General features: G+C 42.4%; 2 protein-coding genes across 10 annotated transcripts; one reads left to right on the forward strand and one right to left on the reverse strand.

Moving 5' to 3' along the window:
- Positions 1-56: 56 nt before the first annotated feature.
- Positions 57-11,128, forward strand: slc45a1 (solute carrier family 45 member 1). Of its 9 annotated transcripts, XM_014166316.2 has the most exons (10): positions 57-154; positions 5,753-6,220; positions 6,391-6,483; positions 6,588-6,812; positions 7,029-7,924; positions 8,017-8,170; positions 8,336-8,512; positions 8,689-8,894; positions 9,114-9,339; positions 10,208-11,128. In XM_014166316.2, the coding sequence occupies exons 2-10, from the start codon at positions 5,785-5,787 to the stop codon at positions 10,231-10,233; spliced, it is 2,439 nt and encodes an 812-aa protein (XP_014021791.1). In that variant the 5' UTR covers positions 57-154; positions 5,753-5,784; the 3' UTR covers positions 10,234-11,128. The 9 variants fall into 9 exon arrangements, with proteins under 9 accessions (XP_014021791.1, XP_014021782.1, XP_014021789.1 ...); XM_014166307.2 differs by lacking the exon at positions 10,208-11,128 and having other exon boundaries at positions 9,114-10,037; XM_014166314.2 differs by lacking the exon at positions 10,208-11,128 and having other exon boundaries at positions 67-154; positions 5,798-6,220; positions 9,114-10,037.
- Positions 11,129-12,073: 945 nt separating this feature from the next.
- Positions 12,074-14,889, reverse strand: si:ch211-222l21.1 (parathymosin). The gene is made up of 5 exons (XM_014166317.2): positions 14,626-14,889; positions 13,772-13,852; positions 13,316-13,388; positions 13,112-13,194; positions 12,074-12,979 (listed from the first exon to the last, which is right to left on the reverse strand). Exons 1-5 carry the CDS (start codon positions 14,674-14,676, stop codon positions 12,911-12,913), a joined length of 357 nt encoding a protein of 118 aa, XP_014021792.1. The 5' UTR covers positions 14,677-14,889; the 3' UTR covers positions 12,074-12,910.
- Positions 14,890-15,784: the final 895 nt, after the last annotated feature.

Here is a 15,784-nt window from a genome sequence, read left to right on the forward strand (position 1 = left end):
CGATGATGGCAGGTGTACGTAATGATGAGACAACTGGCGACAACGAGCACCAGAGAGGAGGAGCTGGAGTAGACGTGACAACTATGTGGATTGGACATTTCTGCTGGGATGGAGAAATGATTTGGAATGCTCAACTAGATCAGGACACTCTAGGGTAAGTATTGCAATTAGTTATATGGCTGTACTTCTGATTCTAAAGAGGAGAGTTACAACCCTTAACCATGAAGTCACTGAGAAGGACCAACCGTGATAGGGGATCCTCTGAAAGAGACTGAGATGTACTGGTCAGCAGACTACAATTTCTTCCAGCCCCGGTAACATTCAGGTCCTAAATCTGTGGCATGCGATGTTTGGAAATGCAAAATTTCACTGCTGTGTCAGGCTAATTTGGCACATTGTCTCCTATTCCAGTCTGAAAAGTACTAGCCTAATTTCCATCCCTGCTGACATGCATAACTGACTTCACACAGATTAGTCATGTACAAGAGATGCACTCTTGGAACAAAAGTATTTGTTTTGTATGGGAAAACAGTAAGCCCACAAGTCCTTTGTGAGTTAGCCAGTTAACGTTTGCTCACCGTTTGTGTAGTCAAACTTTTTTCCATGTGGTAACATGCTAACTAATGTTAGCCCACCAGGGCAGGAATATTTAGGTAAAGTTTAGCTAGGTAGTTACATTTAGCTCATTTGTGTAGTCAGACTTTTCCCCAGACACCACAGGTGGTGACATACTAGCTAGTCCACCAGGGCAGGAATATTTAACATAGCATGTTAGCGCTAACTAGCCTATCGAATATGCCTATTGTGAAAGTCCGACTACACCATGGTGAGATATGGTGCAACATTAGCTAATGTAGCCAACTAGCCAACCAAGGTACCTAACTTGCTAGCCCACCAGGTGATATTTAATAGCTGTATTCCTATCAATTATTTACACAAGAAACAAAGGCTATCAATTACTTGTTAGGTTACTTTAAACTTGTCGATGAGAGTTTGCATGGAGAAATGTGGAGTTTTTTTCCCACCCTGCACCTTGAGTGATTACATCAAAGCTTGGGACAGGATGTGTAGTTCTGTATGATAGCCACATTAGCGACTAATTAGCGTTCGATTTTTATTTTTTTATTTTTTTGGGGGGGGGGGTAATTACAGGCAAATGTATTGTTAAAAGTTACCTTGCCCGAGAGAGATTTGCACGGTTGTCAAAACATCACGCCAGGGTAAGCCTACACGAAACACAGATCTTAAATGCAGTCGTTCTAAAATCCCCTATGGAAAAATGAATGGTGGAAAAACGATTGTAACCATTTCTGGGTTTTACTGCTAGGTTTTATGGGTATTATGACTCATACTGTGGTACTCAATAAGAGTCTGGTGTGTGTGGATGTGGATGTAGTGTGTGGTAGTGTGAGTTGAGTGCATGTGTGCTAATTTGCAGAGAATGAGAGCAGGTTGTCAGTCCAGTTCAAGTGTTCAGCAGTCTGATGGCTTGTAGATAGAAACTCTCTCTGAGGCCAGTGTTATCAGACCTCATGCTTCGATAGTGGCTGGGGTTTACAAGTTGCATAAGTTAACAAAGGTGTGGCAAGTGTTATATTATGAAATGTTGGTGAGATCAAAGATTAACAGAAGACACAGTATTGGCATCAGCTTTCATGCTGCTCATTATGGTTTATGAAAATAAAACTACTAGGCTACTGTACTTCTACCAGAGAGCATTTCTATGAAACTCCATTGCGTATTGGGCTAAAACTGTCTGGACAGCACAAAAACCAAATGCAGATATTTGTCTTGGTAGTCTAAGCCCAGGCTAATTTGTATGGTAAATGGTCAACATATCCATACTGCTTTTAACTATTAGTTAGTGTTGTTGGCAATAATTTTAAAGGTCCAATGCAGCTGTTTTTATCTCAATATCAAATTATTTCTGGGTAGCAGCTAAGTACCTTACTGCTATTGTTTTCAATTGAAATGGTACAAAAAAAGAAACATAAATAACTTTTTAGAAAATAGAAATTTCTCAAGCAATAATTTTGCTGGGAATGGTATGAGCGTGAAGGACAAAACTATGAACTCGACTTGCCAGCAAAACACCTCAACTGGGGTTTTGCGGGTACTATTTAATGAAGCTGCCAGTTGAGGACTTGTGAGGTGTCTGTTTCTCAAACTAGACACTAATGTACTTGTCCTCTTGCTCAGTTGTGCACCGGGACCTCCCACTCCTTTCAATTCTGGTTTGAGCCAGTTTGTGCTGTTCTGTGAAGGGCGTAGTACACAGCGTTGTACGAGATCTTCAGTTTCTTGGCAATTTCTCGCATGGAATAGCCTTAATTTCTCAGAACAAGAATAGACTGACGAGTTTCAGAAGAAAGTTCTTTGTTTCTGGCCATTTTGAGCCTGTAATTGAACACACAAATGCTGATGCTCCATATACTCAACTAGTCTAAAGAAGGCCAGCTTTATTACTTCTTTAATTAGGACAACAGTTTAAAGCTGTGCTAACACAATTGCAAAAGGCTTTTCTAATGATCAATTAGCCTTTTTAAAATGATAAACTTGGATTAGCTAACACAACGTGCCATTGGAACACAGGAGTGATGGTTGCTGATAATGGGTCTCTGTACGCCTATGTAGATATTCCATTAAAAATCAGCCGTTTCCAGCTACAATAGTCATTTACAACATTAACAATGTCTACACTGTATTTCTGATCAATTTGATGTTATTTTAATGGACAAAAAAAAAGGTCCTTCTTTAAAAACAAGGACATTTCTAAGTGACAACTTTTGAACGGTAGTGTAGGTAGGGGTAAAGTGACTATGTATAGATAATAAATGGCGAGTAGCAGCAGTGTAAAAACAAAGGGGTGGGATGGGGGGGGCAATGCAAATACTCCTCAAGGGGTGGCAGGTAGCCTAGTGATTAGAGCGTTGGACTAGTAACCGGAAGGTTGCAAGATGGAATCCCTGAGCTGACAAGGTAAAAATCTGTTGTTCTGGTAAAAGAAAAAAAAATACTCCAACAGTGGTGGAAAAAAAGTACTCAATAGTCATACTGGAGTAAAAGTAAAGATGCCTTAATAGAAAATGACTCAAGTGAAAGTCACCCAGTAAAATACTACTTGAGTTAAAGTCTACGTATTTGGTTTTAAATATACTTAAGTATCAAAGTAAATGGAATTGCTAAAATGTACTTAAGTAGTAAAAGTATAAATCATTTCAACTTCCCTTTATATTAAGCAAACCAGAGAGCACAATTTTTATTGAGGGATATCCAGGGGCACACTCCAACACTAATTTACAAACGAAGCATTTGTTTATAGTGAGTCTGCCAGATCAGAGGCAGTAGAGATGACCAGGGATGTTCTCTTGATAAGTGTGTGAATTGGACCATTTTCCTGTCAAAATGTAACGAGTACTTTTGGGTGTCAGGGAAAATGTATGGAGTAGAAAGTGCCTTATTTTCTTTAGGAATGTAGTTTAGTAAAAGTTGCCAAAAATATAAATAGTAAAGTACAGATAATAAAATAAGTAAAAATACTTTAAAGTACTACTTAAGAACTTTACACCACTGTTCCTCAATGCCATTGGATGAATCTTGGCACATATTCCAGTCTGTGCTAGCAAAACAGTCCTGTAGCGTAGCATCCGCGTCATCTAACCGCTTCCGTATTGAGTGAGTCACAGGAATCAGGAGGATAGAATTATGGTCAGATTTGCCAAATGGTGGGTGAGGGATAGCTTTGTACGCATCTCTGTGTGTGGAGTAAAGGTGGTCTAGAGGGTTTTTTTTTCTCCTCTGGTTGCACATGTGACATGCTGGTAGAAATTAGGTAAAATGGATTTAAGTTTGCCTGCATTAAAGTCCCCGGCCACTAGGAGCACTGCTTCTGGATGAGCATTTTCTTGTTTGCTTATGGCCTTAAACAGCTTGTTGAGTGCGGTCTTTGTGCCAGCGTCGGTTTGTGGTGGTAAATAGACAGCTATTAAAAACTCTTAGTAGATTGTGTGGTCTACAGTTTATCATGAGGTACTCTACCTCAGGCAAGCAATACCTCGAGACTACCTAAATATTAAACATTGCGCACCAGCTGTTATTGACAAATATACCCCCCCCCCCCCCCCCCCGTCTTACCGGACGTAGCTGTTCTGTCTTGCCGATGCACGGAAAACCCAGACAACTGTATATTAGCCGTGTTGTCGTTCAGCAACGACTCTGTGAAACAAGATATTACAGTTTTTAATGTCGCATTGGTAGGATAGTCTCGAACTGAGCTCATCCAGTTTATTCTCCAGTGATTGCACATTGGCCAATAGAATGCATGGTAGAAGCGGGTTACCCACTCACTGACAAATTCTCACAAGGCACCCTGATCTGAGACCCCTCTATTTACTAATTTTCTTCATACGAATGATGAGGATTTGGCCCTTGTCCGGGAGTAACATTATATCCTTTGGGTCAGACTCATTAAAGAAAAATTATTTGTCCAGTTCGAGGTGAGTAATTGCTCTTTTTGGTCATGAGATGGTAGCATAAACATGATGTACAAAATAAGCTACAAACAATGCGAAAAAACACAAAAAATAGCACAATTGGTTAGGAGCCCATAAAACGGCGGCCATCCCCTCCAGTGCCATTCTTCCAACCTCATAGTGTGGAAATGTATATAAAACACAGGCAGTCATGTTTTTGACTGCACTGGGCCTTTAAATGTGGATGACGCTAACTTAATATGTATTGGTGCTGAGGCTGCAGGTCTACCAAGCGCAGGGAACAGGAGGGGTGACGTCACGGGTGAGGGACGGGAAGGGAGAGCAAGAGGGAAGAGCGGGGGAAGGAAAAGGGACGGAGAGTAAAGACGGGAGAATAAAGAAGGGAGATGACTGCATCTAAGGAAGAAAAAAAACATATTTCTCTCATCCAACGTAAATATTCTAAATCATAAATATGATTGACTTGTTTACCAACAGAGAACACTGAAATAAATGACAGAGAAACGGTGACAAGGTAATTTCTTTAATGTTTCAGTTTGCACGCTTTGCCCTGTCGAAAACCATGTGTTAATTCCATTGTATAATCTTCACCTTGACTCGAGAACAAAAATGTTTTCAAGTCAAGGAGCATAACGTCGATGACAATTGGAAAACAAATTATGACAAACCAGACCTATCAAGCCGTAGTCACATGCTTGGCATGTTTTTAATGTTTAAAGACGTGTGTTTCACAAATAAATAATGTGTAGCCTTGCATGTTAAAACATTTATTTCAGACGATTTGTGCCAATGGCCTTTTATATCCCCGACGCATCCGATTAGCTTGTTACGTGGGCAAAAAACACCCATGAAAAATGTAAACGGAAAAAGCCACGGTGAGAGACGATGCCGCATACCACACTGCTGTACTAGAGCACATGGGTTTTGCGCACATCACCATCAACATGCACATTTGTTGCAGTGCGTCTTGCCCATGAGGAGCATAGTGCCATCATAGGCTGGCAGTGGCCTTACCGCCGGTTACCTTGGTGTCTAGGTATTCCTCTCCTGTTTTACAGTACTAGCCATATGAGCAGATGTTACCTTGAGTGTCCTCTAAAAGTAGCTTGCCAAAGCTATTAATACTTTATGGATGTAATTACTGCAATTCTGTTATTGATATGCCTCCTACAGTATAGTCGTCCTCCTCATAAAATGGTATATTTATCTTTTAAACTTTAATGTGATTGCATTTTGATCTATGAATGAGAATCTCCTAGTGTGTCCAGCGTAAACTGGGCCCAGCAGAGTGATGTCATCTCCAGGAATGGGCACCCCCAGTGACCCCCTGTTGGCCAGCCCAGGAGGGAGGTCATCAGAGAGGTCATTGGGTGCCACAAATGATGTCCTCTGGAGGAGCTCCATGCCCAAGACCGTCAGCTTCCCATCGTCTACCACACGCCTCCTGAGTCACCGTGCCAACAACTTCCAGAGACACCCGAAGCGGCGGAAGCTGATCAGACCGTCCCCGCCGCCCCCGCCCAACACCCCCTGCCCCCTAGATCAGCTGGACCTCAGTGAGATGCCCCCTCGTCGCACCTTCCCTGAGCTGCTCTTCAACGGCTGTGTCCTGTTTGGCATTGAGTTCAGCTATGCCATGGAGACAGCCTATGTCACCCCTGTCCTGCTACAGATGGGTCTGCCCGAGGAGTTCTACAGCCTGGTGTGGTTCATCAGTCCGATATTGGGTAATGAAGTGGCAGGGAGAGATGAAGTAGATGCAGAAAGTCCTGTTTGATTAGATAAAGATAATACATAACTGTGCTTTGAATAGTAGAGTTAGATTATATTGCTGTTCCCATCAGCATTGCCCATTGAGTGCCCCTAAATCCTTCTAATTTCTCCTCATGGTTTTAAGGATTCCTTGTCCAGCCTCTCCTAGGAGCTTGGAGTGATCGTTGTACATCCCGCTTTGGCCGTAGGAGACCGTTTATTTTAGCCTTGGCTATTGGTAAGGAATATTCTGTCTTGCAAGGCTCTCCCTCCTCTGGTGAAACTCTGTTCCTGTTTTTAACTAATATTGTAGTCCTGAAGTTCTCTGTTTTAACTTTGTAGGAGCTCTGCTTGGTTTGACAATGGTGCTGAATGGGCGAGACATTGGAGCTGCGGTGGCAGACACAGCAACCAATCACAAGTGGGGCATCATACTGACTATTTGTGGAGTGGTTCTGATGGACTTCTGTGCGGACTCGGCAGATAATCCCAGCCATGCCTACATGATGGACGTGTGCCTGCCAGAGGACCAGGACCGTGGCCTCAATATTCACGCACTGCTGGCAGGTTAGAGAGCACTGTATGCACTAACTACTGTTCAGTCAGGGAACGCTATAACACTCACCACTGGTAGGTGAGACAGTAAAATGTACATGTAAAACACTTCTGACAATGTAGAGTTGAACATAACATATATAATAAGTCTAAGATGTAACAGCATAATCAATGTCACTGATATGATGACCAGTTCTATGATAATTATGTCCCACACGCTCTATGCAGGACTGGGTGGTGGATTCGGCTACATCGTGGGTGGAATTAACTGGGACCACACTGAGTTTGGGAGGTCAATGGGAGGTCAACTTCGAGTCATCTACATGTTCACCAGTGTCACGTTGGTCATCGCCACGTGCATGACCCTCAACAGCATCCCCGAGCGGCCCCTGCCAAAGACGCAGCCTCAGAAGAACTCTAAAAACTCTCTAAAGAGCCCCAGCCTCCCTCTGCCCCCCTCCCCACCCATCCCTCCAGGGGCAAGCCTGGGATTGGAGGAGGAAGAGGCAGAGGAGAGGCTTTATAGCTACCAGTTCTCTGAACCCTGCCCCTCAAACCCTAACCCCATGGCACACTCCTGTAGTGCCAACGCACGCCTGTGTGCCGGCCTCACCAGCCCCATCTCCCCCCTCAGCCCCCTTACTCCTAAATATGGCAGCTTTATCAGTCGGGATAACTCTCTCACTGGCATCAATGAGTTCGCCTCATCCCTGGGAACCTCCTATATAGACAGTGTGCTTATCGACTGCTACACAGGACAGCCATCTCCACAGCCCCTTGACCAGGACACTGCAGCCCGACCACTGCCTCCAGGGCACACCCCACCTCTCCAGGGATCTCAGCCTGGAACTGGGTCACAGTCTGGAGCAGTAGCCCAGGCTGGAGCACTAACTGTGGCTGTAGCTCTAACCGTGGCTGGGACAGTGGCCCTGGCTGGGGCAGGATCCCAGGCCGGGGCAGGGGCTCAGGCTGGGGAGGCTCAGATGGAGGCAGGGTCCCATCGAGGTTCGTCCGCTGGTATCCTGAAGCGCCCTCAGAGCCTTGCGCTTGTCGAGGAGCCAATGGTGATCCAGAGTGAAGGGCTGGAAAATGGCCGCAGAAGAACGGTGACCTTCAGTCAGCAGGTCAGCCTGGAGTTTAATTCCTCTGATTAGTTTAACAAATCATCATGTTGAGAGAATTAATGTATCTGATTCTTCTTCCTCCTGTAATAAAGGTGGCAAACATTCTTCTGAATGGAGTGCGCTATGAGAGTGACCTGAGTGAAAATGTGGAGACAGCAGATTCACAGATGTCAATGAGGCTACTGTGTATCGCCATCTACAGGATGCCTCCGTCACTGCGCAGCCTATGCACTAACCATTTCTTGGGTGAGAGTCATGTCACTCGTGTGCTTGTGTTTTATTGTCTGTACGCCTACTGAGGTTAAAATGACCAGTGATGATGTCACCGCAGCCGATCTGTACTCCAGTGGAAGCTGTGTGAGTATGTCTATGTAAATATGAGCCATCTGTCACCCTGTCTTGATCCTATAGGTTGGCTGTCCTTTGAGGGCATGCTGCTGTTCTACACTGACTTCATGGGGGAGGTAGTGTTTGAGGGAGACCCCAGAGCACCCCATGACTCTGAGGCCTACCAACGCTACAATGCTGGCGTCAGCATGGGCTGCTGGGGCATGTGCATCTATGCATTCAGTGCTGCCTTTTACTCAGGTGAGTCCTGCGCGCACACACACACACACACACACACACATCAGTACACTCATAAAAACACAGAAATAGCACACACACCTCACACAACATCCATCATTTCGATTCTGTATCAGATATAGTTGTTTTACAGGTTTTTCCCTTCTGTTATCTTCCTCTCCTCTTGTTTCTATTCATAGCCATACTGGAGAAGCTGGAGGAGCGTTTTTCCCTCCGCTCTCTCTATTTCTTTGCCTACCTGGCGTTTGGCCTTGGCACGGGCCTTGCTACACTCTCCACCAACCTCTATGTGGTGCTGTCTCTCTGTGTCACCTACGGGGTGCTCTTCTCATCTCTGTGTACACTGCCTTACTCTCTGCTGTGTGAATACTACCAGAGCCCACAGGTTAGTGAATATGAATGGGAATACACTGAATACAACACATAAATGTGAACATATAATGTTCTGAATTGTGTTTTTGTGAAAGTATTTTATACAGTATTGGTCAAGTGTTTTGATATAGCACAGTACTGTGTCTTTATAGATTTATTTGTAAAAATGTGTTGGTTGAAAAAGTGTTCACAGTATCAATCATGCATGTGCCGTCTCTCTCCGTTTTTGTAGTTCTGTGGCTCGTCAGGGGAAGGGACCAGGAGAGGGATGGGGGTGGACATCTCTCTGCTCAGCTGCCAGTACTTCCTAGCTCAGATCATAGTCTCCGTGGCGATGGGACCTCTGACCTCGCTGGTGGGCGGGGCCCAGGGAGTGATGTACTTTTCTAGCGCGATGTCATTCGTGGGCTGTCTGTACTCCTCCCTCTGCGTGGTGTACCACCTGCCCCCCCCTGAGGGTGAGCCTTCCGAAAGTGAGACCCAGCCACTACTGGTGCACATTTAGACCCCCCCCCCCCCTTCTCTCACACTGCAGCCTTCTGTCACAATGCATATAGCCTACACACTCTGTCTCTCTGCAAAGCACATACAGTACTGTACTCTCTCGCACTACTCAGCATAGCTCCTCTTAGAGCTTAGACCGACAGGCAGACATTGGCCACCGTTCTGTGGTGTCAGTGTGTTATAGTGTCCACGTATTTCTCTCCCATAATTTCCACTAAAAAGCGCAACTTATGTTAATTTTGTGCGTGCCTAAATACTTACGGCCCTACAGCCCCTATTCCCCAGGACATCAGAAATAAATTAAAAATATCTTTGAAGGGGTTAATTGTTTTTGGCCTCGCCTAATATATGCATGCGCTGTAGCCTCAATGCCCTGCATCTTCTGTTTTGGTCTGATGTCCGAGGGAATGTCTACCTGCCTGTTTCTCTGAGTCAGCACACTATCATCCCACTGTAGGCAGGCTTAGGGACTGTCTGAATGTGTCACCAATGACCTTTTGCTTGAAGCCCTGAATTCATGTAAGCACAGTAGCATATCTACAGTGCATTTACACACACATGCAAGCCATAGGACCCCTCTCACTCAATGTACAGTTTGTACTATGTGAACAATAAAGAGCCAAACTGTGCCTCTGAGGTTTCACACAAGGCACTCAGATTATTATGGTCATTATTTATTACCATTTTGACTTGACACTCACTAATGCGTTTACAAACATACACACAGAGGTGGACCCTTTACTAAGCCATGGACGTCACTCTGTCCTGTCACCTTGCTCCTGGCGTGACTGTTGTAATGACAGTGATTCTTGTCATTACCAGGAAGAGAAGTTGAAACTGGGGTGTGATTCGGCATTCCATCGGAAACCGAACAAAAAAGAAGAACAACAAATCTGTTGTTTTGGTGGCAAGAAAGAATTCAGGAAGATGCTTGTGAACTATGCTTAAGATGGAGCTGGACAACTTTGAGAGGGAAGACTTTTGGGTTCATATTTGCCAACAGCAAGTGCTTATTTTCACCGCTAAGGCGCATGCTTTAGTTAGGGTTTAGGCTTGTTTCACCACACGACCCAAACTGGCTCACTGGAGTGACCCTCTCACGTTTGGGTTAGTTATCCAGTCTCATCACACGCTGCATTTATTCACTCAATTCATTCGATTATAAACAGCTGAAATAACATTTCATCTTCCATGTTCATCAATCAGCCAATTATAAAACATTGGTGAAATCATAATTACTTTTTAATTGAGAATCTATGACAGGCTAAAAAAACTTGCTTGCCTTGAACATCACTTAATTGACACCGAGACTGTTTCCAGGCATTTTTGTTGTTGTTGTTGAATGAATTAACAATAACTCATGCCTGTGTTCAGCTTGATTTGTGAGTTTCACTAGAATGCCCACCACCATGAAACACCCCACTGTCATGAGTCATCTAGAGCTGATGCTTCAGCGGAATGTTGATCAGGGTCTACCACTGAAGCCTCCATAACAGACTGGAAACGTGCCATGATGATGTCATGATTCTGACTGGTTTCTTTTGAGAAAACGGCAACTGTATGGATCATCATGCTGTTGCAACTTTCTTCAATTCAACAAAATAACATTTCTAGTATTTTACAATAGTGTTTTCTGATGTTCTTCATCCTTAATTCCAATATTAACTGTATTACTGTAACGGCTACTTCAGGGTTGAGTTAAATTAAAATTATAATTTTAACTTTTGGGGCTATTGTCCTTTTTTATTAAACTCACTATCATAGAACTTCACACATCTTAGAAATCTACTCTATGCAGATAATTATGCACAAGTGTCCCCTTTGCAAATATTGGTATTAGATTTACAGCTATTATGTATTTCGCATTAAGATATGTAATCTTCATAACTGGTCATTACCAGAAAACCTCTATCCACATGTAGTTTCTATCAAATAAAAACAATTCTCAAAAATCAAACCTAAAATACCAATTTACACCACTAGATGGGTCTGTAAACTGCAACACGTCAGGACTTAAATTGATTGACATGTACAGTGTAGTTCTATGGAGAAAAAAATCTCAAAATCCAGATGACAAGAATCACCTCTTTCCCAGTTACAAAATCATCTTGGGAATTACTCCCATCCATATTCAGTCTTATGCTATATTAAGTCAACTGACAACAGGTCCTTTACATGGCTAGGACTGTTAACTGAAAGCATACCTTATTTCATTGTTAACGTGTGTTAGTCACAATTGTAATTTGGTGTTAACAGTAAAGCATCTTAAATGGCACTTCCACCACTAACCTTTTTTCATTATCTCCAGCACAATACCAGTGTCTAACAGCCCATTTCTGTTTTGATGAAAAAAGTTAAATTCAACCCGATAGTTATACCAATGATTTTTAAAACCCTGAGAATCGTAGTGACGTGGGGAACAAGAAAATATCCTCTATGGCTAGAAACTCATCAGGGTTTGACATTTTAATTGTTTACTTTGAATTCTACCCTGTGATGTCACAAAGCGTTTTTTAGGACCCTTCTTCTTAACCGCAGACCATAGAAACGTACCGTTTACAGATATGTAGACACTAGTATGGCACTGGAGATCATGAATAATAGGTTGAAAAGTGGCAGAATTGCCCTTTAAACAGAGGTGAAATATCCAGCACATTTAACAGCGTATGCAAAACCAAAACACCATGGTTAAAAAGACAAGACTGATTTATTTAATCATCAACAACCAGAATATACAAAGCAGTGGCCGAAGCAACCAAATAGCAATCATGAAATTTAACTGCACTAGAAGAGAAAGAACACTAGGTTGGGAATGTTGTTCTGATAAAGACCATTGTAGACAATTTGAGTCAACCAGACAAAATAACTGAAAATTAAACAGAAAAACAGTATCTTGGGTACAAACTTGTTTTAAAATGCATACAAAACATATGACCAAAGCCTTAAGAATTAAGAGGGGGTAATTAACATTGCAGAAGCCAGACCCCTAAACAGGATCAAGCTATCTTTTATCACGGAGGTGTTCTTTTATTTGTGCCATTTTTGTGTTAACAGATCAGCCAGACAAAGAATTAACTACTAGCAGCAGCACTAAACAAAAGGTATTAAAAAAGCCTGAACTAATAATGCTAACAATAGTCCATTAGCCCCTGCTTAAAACTTATCTTTGGTCTTTGGTGAGTCCGAGGTCACCTTGAAAATGTGGAGAAGGGTGCAGCTGCCTGCCTCTGAATCAACTGGTCAGCAGTAAAAAAGTAGAGAATGTGCTTAACTCATACAGACACAAACTAACATACTGATAAAACAGCATGGATCCTATTTGCACAAGTTTTTTTTTTTGCGTAAGGAAACCAATAAATAACATCTTATAAAAAGGGAGGAGGCCGCTATGTTTAAGGACTCCAGTGCAATGTAATATCTTGGGGGCAAACAAAATCTGTAAAACATACATAAAGCACAAGCTCTACAAGGTGAAGTTGACAACGGCATGTAGACAGAGCAGCGGAAGAGTACAGACTGAGCGTTCTAGGCCTCCACTTCAGCTTCCTTTGAATCATCGTTTTCTGTTTTCTGTTTTTTTGTTTCCACTTGTTCCTGAGGGCAAAATAAACATTTTCAAGTGAGGAGAGAACTTAGTGGCCAGATTTAAAACAGTAATAAAGATGGCTCTACTTTTACTGTGAGACTATTGTATATTGACGGGTTTAAAATCGGACAAAACTGTACCTCCTCCTCAGCTGGGCGCTTCACAGGGTGGTCAACCTCAGCAGCAGCTTCTTCTGCATCTTCAGCTGCATCCTCTCCCTCTCCTGCAATCACATTCATACATGAAGCAAAAACATGGGCTTCAAGCACCTCACGTATCAAATAACCATTAAACATGTTTTTTTTTTTATCCAGCTGTTAGTCCAAAGAGGAGCATGAATTTACCATCCTCTTCAACCTCTGGCGTTACTTCAGAATGAATTGCACCATTTGTCTTCTCCTCTGCACCATTTGTGTGCTGGAGGGAAGGAACCAAAGAATGACAAACTTTAATATTTCACATAAATGTGGGTAAATTGTATGCATGAGTGACAAGGAATTTCTTTCAGAAAAGTATTCTGAAAAAGTTAACCGAAGAGTTACAGCCAACACGCTTCAGCTTTAAATCAGGGCACATGTTGCAGTTCATACTTAATTCCCCGAGAATAAGGAAAGGGAATGCAATGAGGTCCAACACGTGTCTTAAGGAACATTTGTGCCATTTCACAAACTAAACAAAGAGTAGTGAGTGGGAGTGGGGGTGGGGTAGATGGGGCTGAGTCTGGAGACACCTGTATGATGATGGCGCCAAGACAAAAGGCCATGAGGCTCCCAAGGAAATAAACTTCGGCATCAACTCACTGTTTCCTTGCCAGGTGCGTCCCCACTGCCGTTCTCCTTCTCCACCACCTCCTCGGCAACCTCTTTCTTCTCTTTGAGCTCCTGAAAATATGTTATTCTAGATTAGCTCACTGACACAATTGAAGCATGTCCACCACGATGTGGCCATATACTCAGTCGCCAAAGTCAACGTAGTCATCTTTAACTTAAGATTGTTAAAATTGTTGTAACCTTTCTACACATCTCCAGTATTTACTAGAGGCGCATGCCCGACGACTGCCGAAAGTGCACACAACGGAAGGCATCGGGAACTTGCATCGCCGTTCCCTACAAGAAAGATAAGCATGCACACTCCTCTCGCACGGCGAAAGATTAACGTTATCACTTCCCGCCATCGCTCAACCGTGTAGCTCGAGCGCATTCAAATTGAGGTGCTTTTTTTAAGCTAACGTTTACTAACTTAGTAATAACTTACATTTGCAATGTGGCTACTGTAGCAAGTTGAACGTCAAAACTAGTTGGCTAGCAAAGTTAGTCACAGGCCAAGTCGCCAATAGTTGAAGTTAAATGTCATGTGCAGAAGTACAGTGAAATTGCTTTCTCGCTAAATCAAAACAATGCAGTAATCAATGTAGTACTACTGATGGAGCTAGCGAAGTTATTGAAACTAGTTAAATAGCTAACTAAATGTTTGAGAAATACATACTATTTTTCAGCCATTGACAGTGACTAACATTAATGTTAGCTAGCTACTTGGTTATTATTACACGGTTGGCTACTGTAGTTTGCTATTACAGCTGAAGTTAGCTAGCTGGTGTTCATGCAGGCTTAGCTGAAGAGTAAAGTTGTTAGCTAGTCAAATTAATCAAACTCACCTTTGCTGAAATCTCGGTGGTTGTGGTCGTCTCCACTGCGGTATCAGCCATAGCTAGTTTAATTTAAGGGTATAATATACTTCCGAAATAAATACTTTGTTTGATGTTTATGGCAGTGATATAGCCCTGTCTCAATGACACGCTGAGGAGAGAGTTATGAACACCAGCTACAACTGTAGTCCATTAGTTAGAATGGAGACGGTAGATCTAAAACGTAATTGGACCATCTAAAGTAACTAACATGCTTAAACGGTTCTTATTGGACAGATTGTTGTCAATCTCCCGAATTTGATCCCGATTATCAAGCTCCTCCCAGCTGTCCTTCTCCTAATTGGTTGAAAATGTAAAGCGTGCACTCTGATGTAAAGCATAAAGAAAGTGTTCATGTGATAACGTTAAAGGATTTAAATTGAAAGTATCTTAGGGATATTAACATTGTTATCGTCTCTCATGAATTACATTTGACATTTTAATGGTGTTTAATGTAAGCAATAGTCTATTCTAAGAACGTGCTTGAAGTGCGCTTTGATGAATGCAGTCCCTTTCTTTGTGTGACTGCAAGCATTCCCTACATTCAAAAACAACAATATTTTTTTAATCATTAATGCTGTTGCCAATTGTAGTTTTTTTTTGTCTTGATTTGGACATATTTGTATTCAAAACAAGTTGTCCTTGATTTCGTCCATCTAGAAGCATGTGTAAAGCCCTGGTAGAGCCGCTTATCCCTTTGTCTTCAGTGCCTAAGTATCAAATTACAGCACAAAGATGATATGATGTGAAACCATTTGCTAACTAAACCACACCTCTTGCCTCAGTTAGACTTCTCTATTTTAAACATGAAGGTCAGGAACAAAGTCCCTCGTATGAAAAAAAAAATGAGAAGGAGGCTTTTGTATTTGAATACAATAGCTAGCCTACATAAGCCTATTACAAGCACACAGCCAGTAAGCTACCTACACTTATTCACTGTGTCTGTGACTGTCTGTGTAATATGAAATATCTGAACTGTAAAGAACGAATGGTGATCCATGTGAATGTAAACCATTGCAATTCTTGGGCCAGAGTAATGATTGGGAAACAAGCAGCATGTCTAGTCAAATGCATTTATAAAGCCCTTCTTACGTTAGCTGATATCTTAAAGTGTTGTACAGAAACCCAG

Source organism: Salmo salar, chromosome ssa22, assembly GCF_905237065.1.
Source record: "Salmo salar chromosome ssa22, Ssal_v3.1, whole genome shotgun sequence".
NCBI lineage: Eukaryota > Metazoa > Chordata > Actinopteri > Salmoniformes > Salmonidae > Salmo > Salmo salar.